Consider the following 23,731-nt stretch of genomic DNA (forward strand, 5'->3'; position numbering starts at 1 on the left):
ATTATATAAACAACGTTTAATATTCACATAGTTATGTTACTGCAATACACTTGTTTCTTCTGAAAACTTAGATGTGGAACATCAACTTTTAATATATAATCCCAGAATCAAATTGAGAACGACTAATATCCTCCACAAACATTTCAGAACTAGTCAAAATAATTTATATTTCTAATTTATTCACATTTCTATACAAATAACAAGAGTATAAACTAGCGACGAGTAGCCTTCCCTACACCCCTCTTTCCTGTCAACAAATGTTTGGGCTGTAGTGTTGGGATCTTCCGATCTGCTTCACCCTTTCGTGCATTTAAGTTCATTTTCCTCTGGGACTTTTTGGATAAAAATTTCACCTTTTTCTGCATCTGAAGACAAACAAAACAAACTTTTATCAAATCTAGAGAAAAAATTACTGTATATAAATTTTGTATACAACTTTAAAAGTCTGGCTGCCAAATAAACATTCAATACATACTAAATTTTAATAGCTGACCTGCTGAGTCTAAGCAATAGTTTCGCTTTAGCAAATGGCAATATCTTTCAGTTTTAAAGATTTTATTAACCAACTAAAACTTGCCATCTTCAGGTAATGTACAATAACTACACTTGTAATTTCAAAGTACAACAGCTAATCTCAGCAATACACTTTAAATCGCATTTAATACATGTGAAAATAATTCAAGTTATAAAATCTCAAAGACATACATCTTAGTAGAGATAAAGGAATTGTAATATTTGTTTTAATAATGTTTTTGGTCAGTATAGCTTCTGCAGTTTTTCCCAATTTATATCAGTTTCCTTTTGTATAATTTTAACTTTTGGACACGTTTCACTTAAATTTTCAAAAACTAGAAAACTGTTTAATTCCCGCATTCAGTTCTCTTCCACTTTCAATTGTAATAACACTTTTGTGCCATTGATTTCATATAAATAAAATTCCTTCAGTTTTTATTTGTGACAGTTTCTTCTAGTGATTTTTCACCTTTACTTCTGGGTTTTGTTCAGTATAATTAATGAGCTGATGTTTAATGGGTTTTACTTGAACTATTTCCATGATTTGACATGTTTGTCAACAAGTTCAGTAAAAGAGGTGGCTTATGTGAAGTGTGATTTGAAATTACCTTTTCAGTTTTTGTTGTGAATGGAGTGCAGATTTACATAACATTTGAAGTTTCTGGAGAGACTAACCCCTCAAAAAAATTAAAACCCAGAAACATATATCCTTCTCTACTCATTATGCACATAATTCTAACACTACACTTTATATATTATGTATTTTTATATCTTGTCTTAAAAATAATTGTCACCTATGTTACATATTTGTAATTGAACATATGCACTGCCAAGAATAACCATTACTTCTTGCATTTGTAACTGGTTTTTAACTATATATCACCTAAAAGCTGCCACCTCCTTTCAGCTGATTTACTGTAGTCTTACACAAACACATTCCCATTGTAAAGTGTTGATTTAAATACTATAATAAATAAACTAGTGGGATCCTCAGCTTTAAATAATGAATTAAATCTTTTCCCTTTCATTTAAAAAATAAAAGCCCTTTTTCTTTTACCCTCTGGATCTCATGGTATGAAATACATATCAGAATTCCTACCTTCCCACTTTCAACTGTCTAAACTACTATGACCACGATATGCAAATCAATCTTTCTTTGCCTTACACACTTCACAAATGTTTTAAGACTTGTAGTAACATCACTTGTCATTAATGTGAATGCAGAAACAGAGACAGAACTATGTATAAGAGCACATTTTCCCCCCAACCCCATTGTTATCGTACACTAAGTTACCAATCTGTTGGTCTACACCAAGTGTTAACAGAACTCCACTATTCATAATTTTTCAAAGGAATACTGTGCCCTAGATTTAAGTTAAACAAAAACAAACTTTATTTTAATGAACTTTACAATTGCAGTCGTTACCTTGACATCTTTAACTCCAGATCTATCACGTGGGAGTTTTGAACTACTCCGAACTGTGCCTTCACTGTCTACTCGTTTCCTTTTCACACCACGAGGTTGTCTTCTCGATTCTGATGCTTCAATGTAATGGGCCTAATAGAAAACAAGTGCTTTTAAACATGTTACACGTACACATTTTTGTATGATCACACATTTGTGCTTGTAATCCTGTAATCCTAAGTTAAAATGACATAGCTGTTAAAATATGTTTTAGAACCTTAATAAGCATTAACTTGCAGCTTTACAAACTAGGTTGTTGAAACTTTCTTTTTAAAAGATTATTTGTATGCACACATAACCTAGTTTTATCAATTTATACACAAAAACTAAACTTAAAATTACTGTTTACTTTTCATATTAAAATACCCATCAATCAGATCTCAGGATATTGGCTCTCCTCACAGACTAATAGTCTTAAGAGTTGGTGAAACTTTATTCATCACAGACCATCAATCACAGGTATGAAAGAAATTACTAACACCATACATAATCACCACCAGTGACCAGACTAGGTTAACCCAGAACATTTTTCTATTTAGTTATTAATAAAAAATATGAAATGATAAAACTCCAACCTGAGCACTTTCAAAAGTGCTTGGGTTTTAATTTTGTATCAAGACTTCTTGAACATTTTTTCTGACATCATGAAATAATTAAACATACATGTAGCCACAAAATGACCATTACCTCCTTGCTTTCAAGGTCAACACCGAGACTCTCCATCTGACTTTTCAATCGGCTAATGCTTCGCTCTCTCTACAAAAAATTTTAAATTATAAGATCACATTGTATGCACGTTTTAAAAATAGGCTTAAAATTAATATTACCAACTTAATTTCTAAAATGTATTCTTAGGTCAAGAACATTTAAATCTTTGTTATGATCACCACTTCAGACAACCTTTTTTTTGTTACATTGAAAACTAAACTAAATTTTGTACCACATCAGAATTTTAAGACTTCTAACCATAAAATGTATCACTCATTCACAAATAGTCAAATTTTCATAAAAATTAAAAAACCCACTGGGAATAAGTGGAAAGTAAGGTCCCCCCCTCGTTTAAGAAATTAACCTCCTGTTGTGAAGTTATAATTTCAATATCAAACTACATAAAGATGTTGCATTATTACTTCACACAATTCACTTATCATAGAAGAAACAAGATATAAAAGTGATGAAAACCAAGATCCACAGCCACAATTATTAATCCATACACATGTTTACAACATAGATTTACTTACTATGTACACAAACATAATCAGTGTACTGCAACAGACCATATACCACAATTTGCTATAGACCACAAGTAGAGAAACTGCACAGTTACAAGTTTTATTGCCAGCAATTTAACACCATCTTCAAATGCATGACTGAACTGTTGACAGCAACATTACTGTACAACACTGCTTCCTTAACAGTAATTACAAACAGGAAGTATCTATATTATTTATGTTATTGTTTTTACTTCTGAAACTGTTGGTTGCCATATGATAAAAAGCTGTTTGTACAGTAAAACACAATTTACAGCTAGCAATAGAGAATAAAAAAAATATATCAAATCTACCAGAGAATCTGACTTTCAGAATTATTTGCTAATCAACTTTCCATGGCTAACAAACATGTTTATAACCAAAGATCAAAACTGACTGATTTGTGTTGATTAGACTTGAGGCTTTAAGCAAAATCATTTTTAAAATTTACTTTGGAAACTGTATGAAGTACAGTAAGTTCACAAGACTTAAAAAAGCACAGCAATGATTTGTACTCTATTGAAAGCAGTTAGACAACCAAGCAAGTATCTAAAGTCATTTTATGTATTTTTTAAACAAACAACTAAAAATTAAAAATTGTGCCTCAACTTAATGCAACATTCTCAGTAGAATAAAACATTCAAGTTCTTACTAGCTTGAGCACAGTGGGAAACATTCGGGCCATTGCTGTTTACACTAGTTCTAAACAAAAGTCAGTTGGGTTCCAATTCTGACACAAGGATTATGGCTTTAATGGATATAAAGTACAATGACAATACCATAAAACTGAAACAACATTGGAATAATTTCAACTGATAGGTAAGTTGTTACTTTCTGATAAATACTGCAATCAGTGCAGAGGAAGAACTGGAATTATTCACTTTATTAAGTATTTAGAGTATTCATTTCACTGTATATTGATAAGGGTGAAGAGAAAGGTTTAATAAAAAACATGGTGTTAATTTGGGATGTTTTGGAGATTATGAAAACAAGACTTCATACTCAGGGTTATAAAATATGCTAAAGTTTACTTAAGGTTTATTTAAAATACTAAGAATCTTACTTTTTTAGCAGTTCTCGGAAGCTTGGGTTTAGTACTACTCTTCTTTAACTGGGACTCTATCCTGAGGAGTCCCTTCTTTTCTCTGATCCTGTTTATCACAAGAAAAAAAATTAATTACACAAGGTACAATCTTTCATTCCCAAATCTTTAACCCACCATGCAGATTTTAAAAAACTAGTTATTACAAAACAATGACATATATAATAGGTATTTTCATTTGTCTACTTCAAGATTCCTCATTCAAGTTATGTGTAACATACGAGAGTAATGCACTTACTTTTTTGCCATTTCTCTAACTTCTTTCATTTCTTCATCTTCTTCGCTTTCAGAAACATCATAAAATCCAGCAGCTGTCCTTAAATTTTCTTCCTTTTCTAATTCCTCTAATTTCTGTGTAAAACCAGAGTTTAACTTTATTAACCCTAAAATACATTAATAGTAAATGACTTACAACTGATAAAAATTACAATCACTTAATTTATCTGGTTCTTTACCACAATAATTTGTTGATCATGAAAATTGATTGCATAAATATAGTGCCCCAACCACAACTGTGTATCATTTCAACTAGCCTGATATTCAATGAAACACCATGTCAACTCTGGATTAGATGTATCATGAATATATTAATTTTTTGATGGATTCTTAAAACTTCCTACTTTAAAAAGAAAGAATAAATAATTTATTACTTATTTATTACTAGTTTTTTTAATTTCACTTCTGCACAAAGTTTATTACATAAATACAGTACAAACAGGTATTATTCAAGATGAGATAAAAAGTTTTATCAATCAGTTCAAGATAGTGATTTCTTATGAAGTTATAATTTTCCAATGTATTTCCAATAGGCACTTGTCCACAAGATTAGATATTCTCATTCAGTGCTGTCCTCTATAAATGAGAACCTTTTCTCTTTATGCATGCAACGAGCCTTTCATCTACATTGTTACAACCAGATTTTAATGTCTCATGCAAATAATCTCACTAATTAACCAACAGGAGCACAACATGCTTGTTGGATAAAGCAGAGAACCACTGACACCAAAGGCAGTGCCAATGGGTGCCCACAAACCACTTCATACCCAAGAAACAGTCCAAAAATTTAGACTAGGGCTTAACAGAATCCTCAAACAGGGAGCAGGAAGGCAGAGCAACTCTAGGTGCAGGGAGGGAGGGGGGCAAACACTCAGAATCTTCATTGTGCTGAAAGAGGAAAAGAAAGGTAGTCCATAACATTCAAACTCCCTACAAATAAGTGCCATGAAATATTTGAAAGTTTGCCTGTACCTGTTGCCTGAAGTAAGGTTTCAGACAAAGTAGACACTTGAAGTAGTAACATTAATTACAGAATGCATGCTTGAAATACTTCACACAAGTGAAAGATTTATTGCAAAAAATGAGGAAATAAATGCTTTGAAATGAAAAATACAGGAAATTAAACCAAATAAAGTGTAAATTAAAATAAAGCAAATCACTTCTAGTCTGCACTGGAATGAAAAGACATCTGAACAAGAACTGCTTATTCAATTGCATCTAAAAATTTTTTAAATAATTTCCATATATGAAATTTCAAAAAGCCTAGCAACCTATGCCCAGAAGCAACCAAGTTCAAACGTTGAAGTTAAAAGAATTGTTTGCTTTACTTCATTTCTTGTTCTACAGGGTGTTCGGAAAGTCACTGTGCACTTATATATTTATTAACAGACGTTTCAATATAGAATACAGGAGGTAAATATGAATGACAATTATAAACAATGTTGGAAGTGACCCCCATTGGCATCAACACAGGCTTGGATCCTTCTTATTTTGTTTCTAAACACTGCTATCAGTTGCTGGCTTGAAATAGACTGAATGAATACTGTTATCGCTGATTACAAAACTGCACACTGACTTTCCGAACACCCTGTACATTAAAAAAGTTAAATATTCTATTTCTAAATAATAACAATCTAAAAACATATATAATGTATAATAACTGAAACGTGATTGTATATTACAGAATACTAGTCCACTAAAACACAGTCAAGACAGGGAAGACTAAGGGTCAGTTTTATATTATAGGACATGTAACATGAGTGAACATGCACTGAGCCAATGCAAGTTATGTGATGCTAGCTAGGCATAATAAAAATGTATATAGCATTATGACACATTTTGTGTTATAATATGTAGTCTCTGTAGCACAGAAGAATAGTTATTTCTAATTTTTTTTTTGATGGTTACAAGGTTGGTAAAGTGACAGACCCCACATTTAGGGTATACAAAACAAGTCTCACTGAAAACAAATGTTTGAAATTTAGGAGGTTTTAGAAATTAGACATATTTGAAACATTTGGGACAAAGGATTTTTTTTTTAAATCATCAAATCACACTTTGCACTCAGAACTCAGATTAGTAAGGACACAAATTTTCTCAAACAAATCTTTAGAAAAATTATTTCATTAAAAAAATCAATTTTTTTTGACACAATAGAAGACAGTAAAACCTGTCTAAAAAATCAAAATTTAGCAGCGTTATCTCAAGATTTCTCTTATAAAAGGCACTCTATATGCTGGAACCTGTGTAAGGCAGATAGAAAACTATCATTCCACCTACCTCACCTATCAACAAGTAGGACTAGAACCTGAGTATGGCAAAAAAAAAAATGTTCTTGATTAAATATTAATTTCTTATTTAATTAATAATTTAAATATTAATAAATTCTGACATTTTGTTGCAGTAAGTATTGGTTATAGTTATTTTTTCTGCCGTCATTATTCAAAAGAACAATTCACTGTATTTCTGGTCACATTTGTTGATGGAAAACTAGAGAAACCATGGGTTATAGGAAATAGTGAAAATCCATGCTGTTTCAAAAATTTAAATAAGAATACTCTTCCCATAGAATGGAAAGTGAATAATAAAGCATGGATGACAACTGATATATTCAAGAAATTTTTGAACAAATTAAACAAAAGAATGGAACAAGAAAATAGGAATATTCTACTTTTCCTAAATAATGCAACTTGCCACCCAAAAGTTCAACTTTCAAATGTTTGTTTAGTCTTTCAACTGGAATACAGAAAATTGATGCTTCAGCATATTACAAACATGGGAAACTGTAAGAGAGCATCTGAAATTACCATGAAAATTGATGCGTTAGATGCAACTGCATTTTTAAGTCAATCAAATGCATAAGTGTTTTAGAAACTGTAGATTTAATCTTGATGATAGCAGAACTTGTTTGTTATGATTCTAGTGAATCTTATGAAAGTTGAAATTGGACACTTTCTTCAAATAAATTTAAGATTTTGTGTACTTGTGTATATTTTGAATGTCTTTTTGTTCTTATTCTAATAAATTTAGCAAAAACAGTATAACTATTCACAAACATCTTATTTAGTCAAGTAAGTATAGAGTTTCGCTAAAAAATTATATATACTTAAGGAAATACATGTTCATTGTCTAAGCCAGAAATTTTACTCAGTCCCTCACAATTCTGCCCAAGATAGGTTTTACTGTACTTATTAATAGTGTGAAACTGAAAATTTAGGGCTTTCCAGGAAAATAAATGAAAAACAAGTTAAGGAAATTCAGCACTGAAAATCTTAGAACTTGTTTTCCTTGACTTTCTACAATTACAGGTACTTTTGTGAGCCATGTATTCATTCAATTAAACCACATTAAGTAATAGTAATCACTAATTTTTTTAAAATAAAATTAAGAAAACAAAGGAAACCACACCTTCATAATCTCTGGATCAATATAATCAGAGATGTTGTGTCCTTGCCATACCTCTGGGATTATATCATATTTCTGTTCATCTGGCAAATCATAATTTTCTGAAAACAAAAATTAATTGTTCTTCACAAATAGCCCTACAAATGATAATAGCTACCAATCCGCTAAACAAAGTGTTGCACTCATTCACATCTTTTACACATTCTGATATCAAAGACTTAATTATATTGCATGTACTACTTTATTTGTATGAAGTATAAAAAACTTGTACAACTTAAAATAGTTCCATCACACTTCCTAGCAGAAAGCTTCAAGAAATGAGCCTTAACACAACCAATAAAACATACTGAAACTTACTTTTAATTACTGGTAATTTTCTTCATTTACAAAAAACTCCAATCACAAGAACTTTTCAGTTTCAACTTTTGCAGTTTTTATTTTATTTTCATATTCACAACTTAAGGATTAGCTTTCTTTTGTTTTGAGATAAATAAAATGATGGAACTATTACTAATTCTGTAGATACAACTATAAAAGTATGCTATTTAAATTTAGTTTAGAGCTACCAGATTTTGTTTCTTTTAACAAATACCTTTTTATACTCAAGTGCCTTAAATGCAAATTTCTACACATTTTAAAAGTAGCCAATTCAACAAAACTAGGTTTCTTTGTTTTGCTCTTAACAACATAACATTTTAAAAGTTTAAATGCTCCGAGTATAAAAATCTATAAAAACATTTACAATATGAATAATTTCTAATGTATGTGTAAAGACCAAATGAAATCAATTTTACGATATAAAAGGAACTTAGAACACTTACTTTTCAAGTCAAGTATATAATCATCACCCAGTTCTAACTCTATATCTCTTTCCTAAAAAAATAAAAATAAACAAAAAGTTTTAGATCACATGCTCAGTTGGCTTGGCTCTTGAGCATTCAGTTTTGGTACTTGGAAAATCCTAATTTGTTAAGAACACATTTACAACGATCCTTTATTTCAAATAACAAAATCAAATTGTTTAAGTCTATGCAGTTTTTCTTACACATGGTCATTAGTCATTAAATTGACTTTGTTCTAATTGCTTCTGTCCTTTGTTATTCAGGGTAAAGAAAACAGAACAAACAGCTTCAGGAGTTATATACTTTGCGCTTGCAACAGTCAACACCTAGCCTCCATTACATTCAGGGACATACCCCCTTATAAAAAATACTTAAAACTTTTTGTTTTGGACATAAGACTTAACATTTAAATGAAAGCTTGCCATATTTCATGTACAAACACACAAGATATTAAAAATTATAGCACTGAATCTGATGGTTACTTTGGGGTCATAAAGTCAGCATAATCTACAAACTCTGCACTGTGAAACAGTTAAGAAATGTTAAATTTAAACAATTAATTCACATTTTGTGTGAACTGGTTAACGGGATAACATGTTAATACAGTATAACTAGTTCATGAAAAGAAGTGAAAGGTGCCCATTCAACATTCAGAGGATAGCATATGTATTGTCTTCTCAATTATTAGTGTTTCATTGTATATTACACATCAAACCCATTTTCAGAACAATTAAGCATTATTTGTAATTTATCTTGCTATATGACAGACCTTAATACTCTTGATAACAATCAGTAATTTGAAAATACCACAGATAAAAGAGAAGTAAATTTAATTACAAAAACATACTAATTTCTTTTTAGGTCTTTCATCCACATCCATCACCAATTTCTTACGAGTTAAGGCCTTCTCTGGTATAAATGGTGGCCTCTCCTAAAATTAAGAAAAATAATTAAAAACCAAACAGGTAACAAATACACGATATAAATGTGCATGCATATGTACTGGAAGATGGAAAACATTTAAAAGCAATGGGCAAACAATACTTTAATATCATAAAACAATAAGAAAAACTAAGAACTTACTTTTGAACATAGCAAACACAATGCTGACTAATTAGAACCTGAAGGATAAATATGGCATAAATCTAATAAAGATAGTAAACCCAAGTTATATCCTAAAAATCATTAACACTGAAGACAAGCTAACAACTTCATCTACTGACCCAATGCCAACTTAAGCTCAAACACCTATAAACTGTTTAGCAAAATGAAATGCCAATACTAAGAAAGGAAATTAAAGTTGCAATAACAAGTTTTAACATTAATATGTTTAGCCAACTAAAGCTCTTTAAAATATGTTAAAAAAGTGAGAAATACATAAAGACTCCCAAATTTTGTGAAGATACACACACTATTAAAAGTTACTATCAAATCTATACAATTTGTGAAAAGAGGTCATGTCATTGGTTAAATCAACTGAGCCCATTAAGTTAAATACAAAAAAATTCCAAATTAACTAAAAATAGGTTTAAATGTAAATGAACCAAATGTGATGCACTCTGAAATTGACAAATCTATGACAGCAAGTACTTACTATATGATCTCTTAACTTCCGCATAGACACATGTAACCTGTTCAAAATGCCTGAAACTTTCTTTCCCTTCATTTTTTGTTCTACACGATGAGCTAACAGACTCTCACAAGCTTGATTTCGAAGCTCGATCACTCCTTCTCCTGTTACTGTACTCATTTCCATAACACGTACCTGTTCCTTTTCAAAATCTAATATTTTCTGAAACATTAAATATTTCAGGTCATCTAAAGATCTCGTACATTACAAGCTCTAAACTTAACCTATGCATATAAAGCAATAGATCTTGATTAGAAATAAACTTACAAAACATTTTCTCCAGGCAACTGAATTCTGGTTCTCAATAACCTTTTTCAAGACAAATACTAATTTTTAATACAATATTTTTTCCCAATAAAGCCTACAGTTTTATAAAAAGAACTTCCTTTTGATACTTTCAAAGCATTTATAAGAAAGCCGACTAGACAAAACCTCTAAGAGTTCTGCTAATTTATCTTTCTAATTTCTATTGCATGTATATAGTATCCAACACCAGAGATTGGTGAAGATACAAGAACACGTGCTGTTCTACAAAAATTATTGTTCTGACAAATCGCATAGTAACATTTCCAACTTCCTCAAGAGGTACGAATTTTGCTAATCACATATTACATACAAATGTGCACATGTTAATTATGACATACTTGAATCATGTTTGATTTTCACAAGCTCACATTTAAGTGAGATTTAAGCTATATAACTACAAACTACATAAAACACAAAAGCTTACATTATTTTAAGATCTCTAACACAAAGTATTAAAATATGTTTAATATTAAGTTAGTCCTGAAAAACATTAAAAAAATTTCAGTTCAGTATTAGAGCACATGCGTAGACTAACTCAGTACAGTTAACAAGAACGTGTTTTACGAGAATCATATTTACTGAACAATTGAAAAATTCCTATTACCATAAACAAATTCAACCCCAGTAATCACACAGGTAATATTTTGTGATTAAAGTACACTGTTAAACTTGATTTAATGGCCTATTTTACAATTTACACGTTTCACTTTTAAATTCAGTCATATTTTAAGGATCTCAATCCAATATTTTACCGTCATTAACACATTACATGCTATAATTGGATTTATCCAACCAGACATTAGTGCAACAAGCAGATTTACTCCATAGTGCCACAACAATTTATTCTTGTAGTGTGACAATAAGGATATTCAAATCCTTGAGCTTACCACTTTAATACTGCCTGTGTATACATAACCAAGTAAAAAGTGCAACTAGTGGCTTTTGATAGTGAAAAAGGTCAAGTTAAACATTTCATTTGGATAATCAACACCTTTAAAGAACCCACCCAAAATTTAACTATGCACTCAAATGGTTAATATTAAAAAACAAATTGTCCAAACCTTTTGATGATCTTGTAATTCTTCTAGTCTCAGAACATCAGCCTTGTTATTCACAACAATAATAGGCTGTAAGATTGAAAATCAGTTAAGTTAAAAATGCAATTTTTTTACTTGATGCTTTAAGTAACCAATGTGGTTTTGCAAAGAAAGTAAGACTAAGTTATATTAAATGTAAAAATTGAGAATATAATGTATTAAAGTACTATTGCACGTATGCGAATATTTTTAAGCATTAAACGCAATTAAGGTAATGCTTTATAATTGTTCTAATCATGTACCAATAAGTTTTCTAATGCATCCTATGATATTGAAAGTACAACAGTGAATTACCTTTAGCATATAGTAAAATGATATTAGTCAAATGAAAATAACCCAGTTATATGTTTCAACTTAAAAAAAATATAGGGTACACTCCTCTTAAAATAGGGATGGGTTGTAATAAGTTGGCAAATGACTTGGTTTTTTATACTTATTACAACTGTTTTTGGAGGGGGCTATGCATGTTTCAACATAACACTGGCATGTCTTTCAATTTCTAATTAAACCAGTAGATTAAGTTCCAATTATTAAATTAAGGTAGCTAAATACAAGTAACCTTTCTATCTATTGTATTACTTTGAAATTAAGTCCACAGGGAGTATATACTCTACGTACCAATGACTAAGAGCACAAAAACAGTTTAAATGAAAATTTCCAATAACTTCATACAAATGCATTTTAATGAAATACTTTATACACACAGATACAAGTAATTATTTAGAAGATAGGAGGCTGAATGACATTTTAGGAAAATGTTTTATTCTTATTAATATATTTTTTATATTTCTTAAACAATTTTAACACCATATGGACTACAACACCATAAAATACTTTACCTTGTTGGCAAACAAAGGCTTTATATTGTGGAACAAGTTGACCTAAAGAAGAAAGTTTGAATTCTGATTTCAGTTTCAATAAACACAATGTGCTCATTACACAAGATAATTTCCCATATGCTTACTACTAATAAAAAACCAAAATCAGAGATCCACACATACACATTCTAACAGCTTTTGTACCAAGAGGCATGTAGATGACTATCAACCAACCTATATTTACCACGTTTATAAATTTATATACGTGTGCAAAGGTGCAACACTGAAAAATTCCTTATTTGTTTTTAAAATGAAATTTACGTAACTATGCAAGTTAGTTTATATTTTGATTGAAAGGCTAATACTCAATGATATGTAATATTAGTGGGCATTAATCTCTTAAAAAACATTTACCTTTGGGATATAGGTTACACACAAATTTGAGAGGTCAGACAGTTTGGGTAACGTCAAAAGTTTCTAAAAACCTTGGAGTTGGATCTTTGTTCATCACACCTACTCAAATGGTTGTTAATTCAGTACTTTAAGAATTTTATTGACAATTATTTAGATTGCTAAACAATCAGTAACTTCATGTCAAGGTGGATGGACAGAATTTGTCTCTCAAGATATCTTTGCAAACTTAAGGGTTTTTATGGCTAGATAACTTGGTGTGAAAAACTATGTACATTTAAAGTTTTTACTATTTTAAACATACTTTAAAAGATATACTGGGAATAACCAGATCACGCACATCAATATTCCCCATATGGTATTTATACACAATATTAAAAAACTACACCTGTTCTTCCAAAGTGTGTCCACACTGTTCTGATCCATCTAATATGTATAGAACACATGCTCTAAGATGTGCTAAAGCTGTGATGGCTTGCATCTCAATGGTGTTTCGATCTTCTAACGGATGATCTAATATTCCAGGAGTGTCAATTACCTTCATAAATAATGAAAGAAATAAGACTAAAACCTCAGTGATTCTTGTTTTATTTGTAAAAAAAAAAGAAAAAAAGTTAAGTTTATTTTACATCTGCAAATTTCAGATTTAATATTCCCAAATCTTTCAAAATAACAAGAAACATGAAAAAGCATCCTCTAATATCTTCCTAATCACCTCAATTACATCACTAGATCATGTACAAACATTTTTAATATGCCACAAATATCTCCTTTGAATCGTGTATTTTGGCTAAACATCAAAAGCATTTCCACATGAACTAAGGAACAAATTTAAAATCACAGAAAAAGATACCAAGAATAGAAAGTGTAAAATTATATACTAATTATTTCATGCGCATGGCAATATTATTCATTCTAAATTGCATATTTAAATTTAAAAAACTTAATTTTTAAAAATGTTGTCACTAAAAATTAGGAGTAATCTTTAGAAAGATCTCTACTGTGCAAAAACTTAATTTCAGTTGCATGTACTAAAATTTGTTTTATGTATAAATTTTTCTTTTTATAAAATTAAGTAAAACAAAAATTAGAATCTTATCAGACTACAAGAGATCTGCAGTCACATTAGTATATTTACTGCCACAGTGATTCTTAAATACAAGAATTTTAGAATAATAAAAATAACCTCAGATACCAAACTAAGCCAACTTGACTTAGGCCTATTAGTTAAGCCTTTAGGTATGGCCTATACTTTTATAAATACGTAAATCAACACTAACTCATACACATCTTTCTGCTTTATCTTGGTTATAGATAAAAATACCATATTTAATACTACCAACAAATAAACTTACATTATTCTACAGTTTAACATTAAATTCTTTTAAAACCTTGTATGCTGTATAAAATGTTCAGTAAATCCACCATTTGTTTATACCCATTGAAGTCCCTACACATTTAAGAACAGTGTACTCTTAAACAAAATCTAATGACTATTAACAAATAGCCCAAGAAGAGATCAAAATATTACACTTTATAGCATTCCTGAAGAACTTCCACCTTTTTAATTGGCTTTCCTGATTGGGAATGCATGGTCCATCCATATTCTTCTAGTCATAACCAGTGAAACTGAAGGAATTCACAGTTAAATAAAACCCACACAAAAAAATACAACTTAAATGAAGAAATAATCTTCCTGATAGCTTTCCCTCGAGTAAGTATAACTTATATCATTTCTATCCCTACAAGCCTAGGTAATCTTTTAACATTCAGACTACCATATTTTAATTTTTTTACAAAAGCTAAATACCAGCTTCACCCATAACTCACCTGCCATCTGAGATACTGATAGTCTGTGTGCCCAACATACAAAGATTTTGTGGTAAAAGCATAAGGCTGCACATCCACATCTGCCCTCGTAATCTACATACAGAGCATAAAACAACAGAAAAAATGTTTTAAGACAGCTTGTTGCATAAAAATGTGTATATAAAAAAATAACAACAGAGGTCAGATACTTTAGGTTACATCAATGGTTCTTAAAAACCTTAGAGTTGGATCTAGGTTCATCATACCTATTCAACAAGTTTTTCTTGTAAACAACTATGCTTAAAACAATTTTGTTTATTACAGCAACATTATTACTTTGCATATTTGATAGACTATATTCCAAGAGATAAAATTTCATGGGCAAATCTTTAAAAAGTCTGGAATCTCTGTATGAAAGTCTTGTAACGTTATCAGTAATAATAACCTGAAATATTTCATGAACATATATTTACTATATCAAATGTTACAGTTCTACTACTTTCATGGTTACTTCAATGGATACAATGACATTCCTGATTTCTCACACTTTCCTTACCATAGATGGATTAGTTTCTTGCAAATCTCTTTCTATACATTCAGTGTACTAAGACAAATTTATCAATATTCTTTTGTTTGCAAATGCCATTAAAAGTACAGGGGACATTTTTAACTTGAAAATTTGAAATATTAAATCTGAATAGATATTTATAATCAAAATGTAGTAATTATACAAAATTTTATTTTACCATAACTTTATATCAGCTGCAATTCTCTTGCAGTTTTCTGATTTGCATATTCAAAAACAGTTAATGAAAACAATCAACCTTCTGTATTTATAATGTCTTTCACAGGTCTAATAACTTACCTTATTGATGAAACTAGACTTCCCTACGTTAGGGAATCCACAAATTAGAAGTGTTCTAGTATTTGGATCTATGGATGGTAATCTTGAAACGTGCTGCCGCACTTGTTCCAAATACTGAAGGGACTGGTTTTGTCGTTTCATAATTGTGGCCATTCTGCAAACAACCCAAACCAAAATATCACAAAAATAACACTTAAAAAACAAGTGAAATTTCACAAACATACCAGTTTATGAAGAAAAACACCTAAAATTTTCACTAAATGATATTAAAAAAAATACAATCATAAAGTCACCCACATCTGACTATATGAAATGATGACCACATGGTTTAAAAAACTTGCACATTAGCTTGAATTCTTATGATAATTGTAGAAAAAAAATATTTCTGCACGTGAAAATTCTTTTACACATCACACTGGCCATGAAGTGAAACTTGGTAGTAGTAGTGATGTCACAAACATCTGTAATTTCTAATGGGGAAATATTTGTCAGAAAGCCGACTGGACAGAACTACACATAATAGTTCTGCTAATTGATCTTTCTGTTTTATCTAACACACCAGTCTCCAACACCTTCACAGTGAAAGTATGGCTATCATACAGTGTGTTTTAAGAATAAATCAGATAATTCAAGAATATTTTTGTGTGATTAACCATTAATCATAAATTTCTGCTATTGTATGTAACACTAGTGAGGCTAGATTCAGATGGATTTTAAAGAATGAATCAGCTGGTTTACACACTGTTAAATCAACAAACAAATTTACAAAAGTATACAGAATTATTGCAGTACTTTTAATTAACTTCTCAAAGCTAAATAATATTTCCACAAATGAGGTATGTAGAATAGCATCATGACCTGACACAGATGCTTTTCCATAAACATCTGTTTTAAACTTGAATCTATGTAAAAGCTAAAGTACTATTAGTGAGGTTTGTAATGTTACTGACATTTTAAAGTTAACTAATGTTTCATGTCAGCCACAGAGCTGACAAGCAAATACTTTATAACTCACCTTCCTAATGCTGCTCTTTTCAACTGCTTACAGCGATATAATGAATCTCCATATTTCAACAATCTTACATAGTCTCGTGCAACACTAAAATTAAATTCAAGTTATTTTACATTTGTTTGTCGATTACAAAGCTCAGTAATTAAAATATTTGTCACTATTTCCACTTCACTTGTGGGTTGTACATTTTAGAAACTATATACATATTAGTCATGTAACTACATACAATTTGGTGCACAGAAAATGTTTAGAAAGCCATTGAGACATGGGTCATCAAGAATATTTGATTGTACAAAAGCATCTTCAAATGGAGCAATAACATTATGTAACAAAATTTTTACTTTTTCTTGTTCCCGGGCAGAAAGTGTTATTTCCCAGTTGCTTATGCCTAAAGTAAATGGAAAAGAAATTTTCAAATTTACCCACCTATTCTAGGTAGATTCTAGGTAGCTAGAAAATTGAGAAAAACATACTTATGAGTTGTATAGCATAAAATTGAGTTTTAGGAAACAAGTGTATTAACACTTGGGTTGTATTAGAAGCTCAAAAGGCCAAAAAATTTTGTGGAACTGGTTGAGGCTCTGGTGAAGAACTACAGAAAAATTGACTAGGAAGTCCCTAAAGTCCATATCCTTGATGTTTTCAAGGAGAACATAGGAGCATACTCAGAAGAGTAAAGGAAAGCGCTTCTACCAAGATACACTGGACTTTGCCACCTACCAAGGATAGCGAAAACATGATGGGAGACTATATTTGGGGGCTGATACATGAAAGTGATTTACATTACAGTAGCAAATCTCGAGAAACTACTCACTTTTAAACATTTTTGAATAACTTTAGTATAAATACATGTAAATCTTGATTTGTGTTGTTTATTCAGACTTTATGTTTAATGTTTGAAATGTATAATGTACTTTTACAAGATAGGGTAATTAGTTTTTCATCTTGCACATATTAGTAAAGTAATTAATACACATCCAAAATTGAGAAAAACATACTTATCTATGAGTTGTCTAGCGGTGTTCAGTTGTCCAAGTGCAAGTTTATAATGATCTTTATCATACAAAACATTCATCAAGTCTGCAAAAAATGGATGAATATCCTAAAAATAAGAAAATGTTGAATTCTTAAACCATGTTTTCAACCCTCACATTTAGCTAATCAGATGACGCATAATTTGAAGACAAATTTTAAGTTTAATATTTTTCACTTTTTCAACTCTCAATGTTCCATCTATTTTGCTCAATGGCCAGTGAGTTCACATTAAGTGCTCAGCAACCATATTAAAATGAAATATACTTTTCTTTTAAAAGCTATTATTTTAATACAAGTGGGGCAGCACTTGTACTACACTGCTTTGAAACATGCCACACCAAAACAGGTTCTCAAAACTTGGAACATACAAGAAATAAAAACAAAGTGACAATCGGTGCTGTCAGCCATTTTCCATCTCTCTTACCAGCTATTCAAAATTAGTAAGTGATAAATAGCCTTTGTAGCTTTGTCATATACAGACAAGGCAATCAAGTTTAAAGGTAATGGGAACCAAACTGTAACACCCTTGAATATTGATTCACAAAACATAATATTGTGCATCCTCATTACCTGTAAAGCTCACGTGCAAGAGACAGACCTGAAATGCTATTTTTACATGACTCTGATTTTGTAAATACAGAAACAGAAAAAATATGTAGTTAAGGTAAACAGCATACTTAAGATGACCTTCAGTATCTTATATTCTGTTTTCTACCAAATTTTTTATATAATGCATACTTGAAAGCTACATGAATTTTACTTTGCAGATCCAAATTTGCAAAAATCAAGAAGGCTCAGAAGAGTATGCCAGATGTATAAATAAGGTTCTCTGTCTAGCCTGACAAACTCAGAAAAACAAGTCTAAAATTACATTGTTGCTGGTACAAAATGACTTTAGACCCAATACTATATACATTAGCTCTAAGAAAAGTTAATTTTCCCTCACTGTAATTTATTACTTTTAAATGATTAGGGATTCCTGACATAAAGTACAGTAAGATAAGAAAATAGAGATAAGTTCATGCTGAAACTGTTAATGCAATCAGGGCAAAGAACATTATCTTTTTGAATTACTCTAATAATTTACTGTCACCAAACTCCACAAATTAAACTTAGGGTTTTGATTATTGCTACTGTAGATTATTCCAACTGTCTAAGAAATTAAAACATTCCACTTTTGTCTGTTTCTTGTTGATACACAGTGTTCAAATTTAATCTGTACTGCTACTAAACTCCTTATTTTTACTATGGCAAAGTTAAAGGCTATCTTCCATAATTACTGGCTTTCAACTGTTAGCATCAATTCTAATCCTGATTCTTTGTGCATACCACAGTTCAAGAAACACTGTACTGTTCAATCAACTTGCAATTACCACAAACTGCCCAGCTCTACATAAATAATTATGAAAACAAGATATGAAAACAGTAGATTGATAAAGTATTTTTATTAGCCTTGAAATGAAAATCTCCCTTTGCTCAGACTATGTAAAATATTTGTAAATTCAGACATTTTTAGTGGAAACTTATTTTTTGTACAGTGTATATAAAGCTTGCAGATAATTGCGAAAACATTTGGTAAGTTAAGATTCGTACCTTTAGTTTCACAGCTCCAACTTTAGTTATCTGACCAACTTAGTCTTCATTAGGTTCAGTCAACAATTAAAATTAGCATAAAAGATTACAAATAAGACTATCTGCACTGGTAAGTATTTCACCTGCTTCTCAACTAACCTTAGAGGGCTTTTCTTTTACTAACATGAGAAATTAACTTGAGTACTTTAAAATTGTTCATATGAATATATATCACAGGTGTATTAATCGTAAACTTTGATAAAACATGGATCCCAATCATAACATTATATCTGGTGGCACAACTTGTCAGGAGAAGCAACATTATGTAAAATACAATGTTAACATTGAGGTATTTTCTCCTTACAATTCTTTGGCACACATGTGCAAGCTCAAAAGAATAAACTTCCTGAAGAGCTGAATTTGTGTGCTCTCAAACTTTTACAGTCAAGCAGATAGTACACATTTATTACATTTAAAAAATAATTTAAAATTTGTTTAATGAAATATTGAAGTGCTATAAATTTTGCAATTTACTAAAATTACAATTTGTATACAAGCTTATTTTTAATGAGCATTTATATTTTGAGTAAAACTACATACTGTGAATTTTATTATTTGTATACTGTAGAAGCATTTATTTCCAATAAAATGTTAAACAGAAAGTACAAATTGTGGTTTTTGCAAATACAACCAAAAAAATCACAAATCATGGTTTAAAGTCAGCTTAAAAAATATTCTAATAACTTTAGTACAAAGATAAATGTCAAATATGCAATCACATTACGTGTCATATTAAGTTATAAGACCTTTCATTCAATACAAAGGCTCTTCAGTCCACTGGTATACAATCAACGAACTGTTCAAAACATTACCCAAATCTTGCTGAGTGTGGACAATGACTTATGTTATGAACTAGATTAAATAACTAAACTATATAATTCAACTTAAGTATCAACAACACCGATTATTTATAATTGGTTATGTTAACTTTTACAGAAATAAAGTTATTGTAGCACACACATAAATTGAAAAATAATGGTTATGATACCAGAATATGTTTCAAACTATAGTAATTAGCCCCAAAGAATTACAGTTAACAGCCACAGAAGAATACAAGTGTGTAGTTGAACTTCCAAATATACAAACCTCTTGTTATCACTGTACACCAAACGTATGAAAAACATCTTTAGTACCAACAGATAAATTTACATGGTTTGTGTCATGGCAACTGTACTCTAAATAATTATAAATCAGTTTTTTAAAACAAAAAATTGGGCTGATTGTTAAACCTGTCCTATGCCATTTGGTAAATGATAAAAAGTGTTGGTTCAAACTGATTGGACCAATAATACATCATACAATAGCTCTCATGTTCTTTAGTCTGGATGGTTTCAGTGGATCCAGAAGTTTTTATTATTTGAAAACATCCAACTTTAAAACCCATTCGTGATTCCTGAACCAATAGCGTGTCAAAAAATAATGAATATGAAATGCAAACACACTAGATGTTGACTGGGCTTTGCTTAAAATCAGGCTTAAATAGGTAATGTTTAGGTAATTATTTAGGCAGAGTATTCATGATGAAACTTTGTAGAATGGATGGCAACTGCCTGTTGTGGAGACAAGTGTAGAGGACATTTCGAAAATCTTCCATCTTTTGTCTTCAGGTCAGTAAACTTGAAGACGAAAGGCAGAGACTTTCCAAACGTCATCCTACATTTGCATCTCCACAACAGGCAGTTGCCGTCCATTCTACAAAGTTTCATCAGGTAATATGTTGTCCTGACAATATTTGGCTACGTCATATCACTGGGTGTGTCTAGTGTACTAATGTTTGCTATAGTAGTATAAAAAAGAAAAAACACTAGATACAATGGTAATAAAATCTATGAAAGTTTATTTTGACAAAACTTTCTATAATAGCATCATAAAAGTGGTATGAACAATGGATCTACTGCATTATGTAGAACAAGTATAGCTTACTATTGATTACAATATTGATTTCTCCTATACTTTTAGTCAACCTCACACTTCATTATTGACAATTTTCATTTCAATTATTTATATAACAAAGTTTAAAACTACTGAACTTTACTGAGACATTATATCTTACTTTAATGTATCAGATAGAAATAATTTGCTATAAATCATTTACACTATACATAGTGTGGTGCAAAAGGTTGATTAACTTTTTATTAACTAAATAACAACCTACAGTGTATGTAAATCTACTAATTTGTAAGTGTGAAATCCAATAGTGTGAATTTTTATTTTCATTTAAAAATAATCAAAACCCTCTACTGGTATAATTACTTTGATTTATCTTTAAGAGCTACGAAAAGTTAACAAGGTGAAAATGTTTCATAAATAAAAATTAAGAAAACCAAGACGAAACAATATTTGATAGTAACTCACATAATCTTAGTACATTTAACACGATTTTATCGTAATTCTATCAGTCATAATTAATAAAACCCGCTTACCTCAATTTTAGGAAAGTCCGTCAAAATTTGAGAAAGTTTATCATGAAAATTCTGTTGGGTGAATTTAACTTTTCTCATATAAAACTGCCGTATTCTGTTAACTTTGTAATGTCTGTGTATCACTGTAGGAGTTTTACGTTGAGTCTTCGACAAAATAATGTCGACGAAGTCCTATTGTGCAAAATCGTCATGAAATATAGTATCGACAAAATACACATACACATAGATGCAATGAAAATACAGGTTTAAAAGTATAACTAATTTCATAGTTTTTATCTGGCGATACAATTCTAATCATAAAAACAACTACTTGCAACGATGAAATTAGATTTATTCATTTACACTCACCACGCAGACTTGACTAAAAATTAATAAAATTCAACAACATAAACTCAAGTTACACCATATAACTGTTAATTTGCACTTAAACATTATATTAAAGCTTCATAAACTAATGTTTTGAAATTATAACAAATAAATATTAAAAATATTTATCAAAACCTAATTACTCACCTTAGATGTTGGGACCACAGCTATTTTCTTAAAATTATAATGCGCCATGTTCTTTAACATGCAACGTCTGACAAAAATGGCAAAAAATGTTCTTCTGCCCACGTGGCGATCTTCGTATTCAATTTGGCCGATAGAAGCGCTCTATCTCGGTTTTTAATTAATTTAATTGAAATAAAAATGTATCTCAGAACGGCTCTTATAGGTATTAACACAATTATTGATAAGCAAAAAGACAACATTCCAACCTCCCTCAATCATCTTCACGCGTAGAAAGAAAGAATTTGTAAGTGGCCGATGCCGAACACATGGCTTAGAAGACGAGAGTATAAACGGGTATGGGATTATAGGGGGCAATGCAGGTGAATGTTAGGTTATTAATTAGTATAAGTATAAAGGTGATCGTTTAGATTGATTTAATTTTGGTTTTAGTTACTGTAGAAGTAGGGTTTTTTTTTGATTTCGCGTTTGTTTATATTTGTTTCTCTACTTAATATCTAGGTGTTTTCTATGGTTATGTTGTGTTTATTTGATATGCAGTGTTCGAAAACGTGCTGAGGTGGCTCTTTTTGTTGTTGTTGTTCTTTGCATCTGGTTTCTATTTTTCTGCTTGTTTCTCCAATACAGAAATCGTTGCAGTTATTGCATTGTATTTTATAAATTATCTTGGTATTGTGTTTGCTAGTGTAATATTTACATGGTATGGACTTTAGTTTTGTACCTGTTTTTTGAGTAAATTTCGTGTTTACTGGAATGTTGTGTTTTGTTATAATCTTTTTCCAAATGTTGGTTATTTTATTCGCCGATTTCAGGAATATATTGCATGCAGCAGTATAAGGTTTTGTAGTTTGTTGTATCATAGGATTTATTGTTTGTTGTTGGTCTAGGTGTGTGCGTATAATTGTTTCCACAGTTTTTTTGAGGAAATGTACTGATGTTTATGAACTATCTTTATTTTGTTGATTTCAACGTTAATTTTATTGGGTGAGCATAGTTTTTTTGTTTCTTAATATGTTGAGTTTTTTTATTTGTTTCATGTGCTAAGTCCCAGGAAATGTATAATCCAGTATGGGTGATTTTTCTGTGGATTTCTGTTTTGAATTGTGTATCAGTTCTAGTGATTTTGAGATTAAGAAATGCCATTTGGTTAGTTTTTCCTGTTCACAGGTGAAGTTAATGTTCGGGTGTATCAAGTTAATGCGATTAAAAAAAATTAAGCATGTGTTGTGTAGAAGAATGGAAACTATTCAAAACACACACACACACACACACACACATAAAAAAAAAGAAACACCTTCACACGTTTTTGAACACTACAAATCAAACAAAC

General features: G+C 30.4%; 1 protein-coding gene across 1 annotated transcript; it reads right to left on the reverse strand.

Annotated features, from left to right (window-relative positions):
* Window positions 1–159: 159 nt before the first annotated feature.
* On the reverse strand, window positions 160–22,742 carry Non1 (nucleolar GTP-binding protein 1). The gene is made up of 18 exons (XM_076453604.1): window positions 22,405–22,742; window positions 21,892–22,062; window positions 17,800–17,903; window positions 16,805–16,888; window positions 15,790–15,943; window positions 14,946–15,038; window positions 13,504–13,653; window positions 12,726–12,767; window positions 11,851–11,916; window positions 10,448–10,645; window positions 9,701–9,784; window positions 8,833–8,884; window positions 8,015–8,112; window positions 4,569–4,681; window positions 4,292–4,379; window positions 2,666–2,734; window positions 1,940–2,071; window positions 160–365 (listed from the first exon to the last, which is right to left on the reverse strand). Exons 1-18 carry the CDS (start codon window positions 22,462–22,464, stop codon window positions 213–215), a joined length of 1,911 nt encoding a protein of 636 aa, XP_076309719.1. The 5' UTR covers window positions 22,465–22,742; the 3' UTR covers window positions 160–212.
* Window positions 22,743–23,731: the final 989 nt, after the last annotated feature.

This window comes from Tachypleus tridentatus, chromosome 9 (assembly GCF_004210375.1).
Source record: "Tachypleus tridentatus isolate NWPU-2018 chromosome 9, ASM421037v1, whole genome shotgun sequence".
Lineage (NCBI taxonomy): Eukaryota > Metazoa > Arthropoda > Merostomata > Xiphosura > Limulidae > Tachypleus > Tachypleus tridentatus.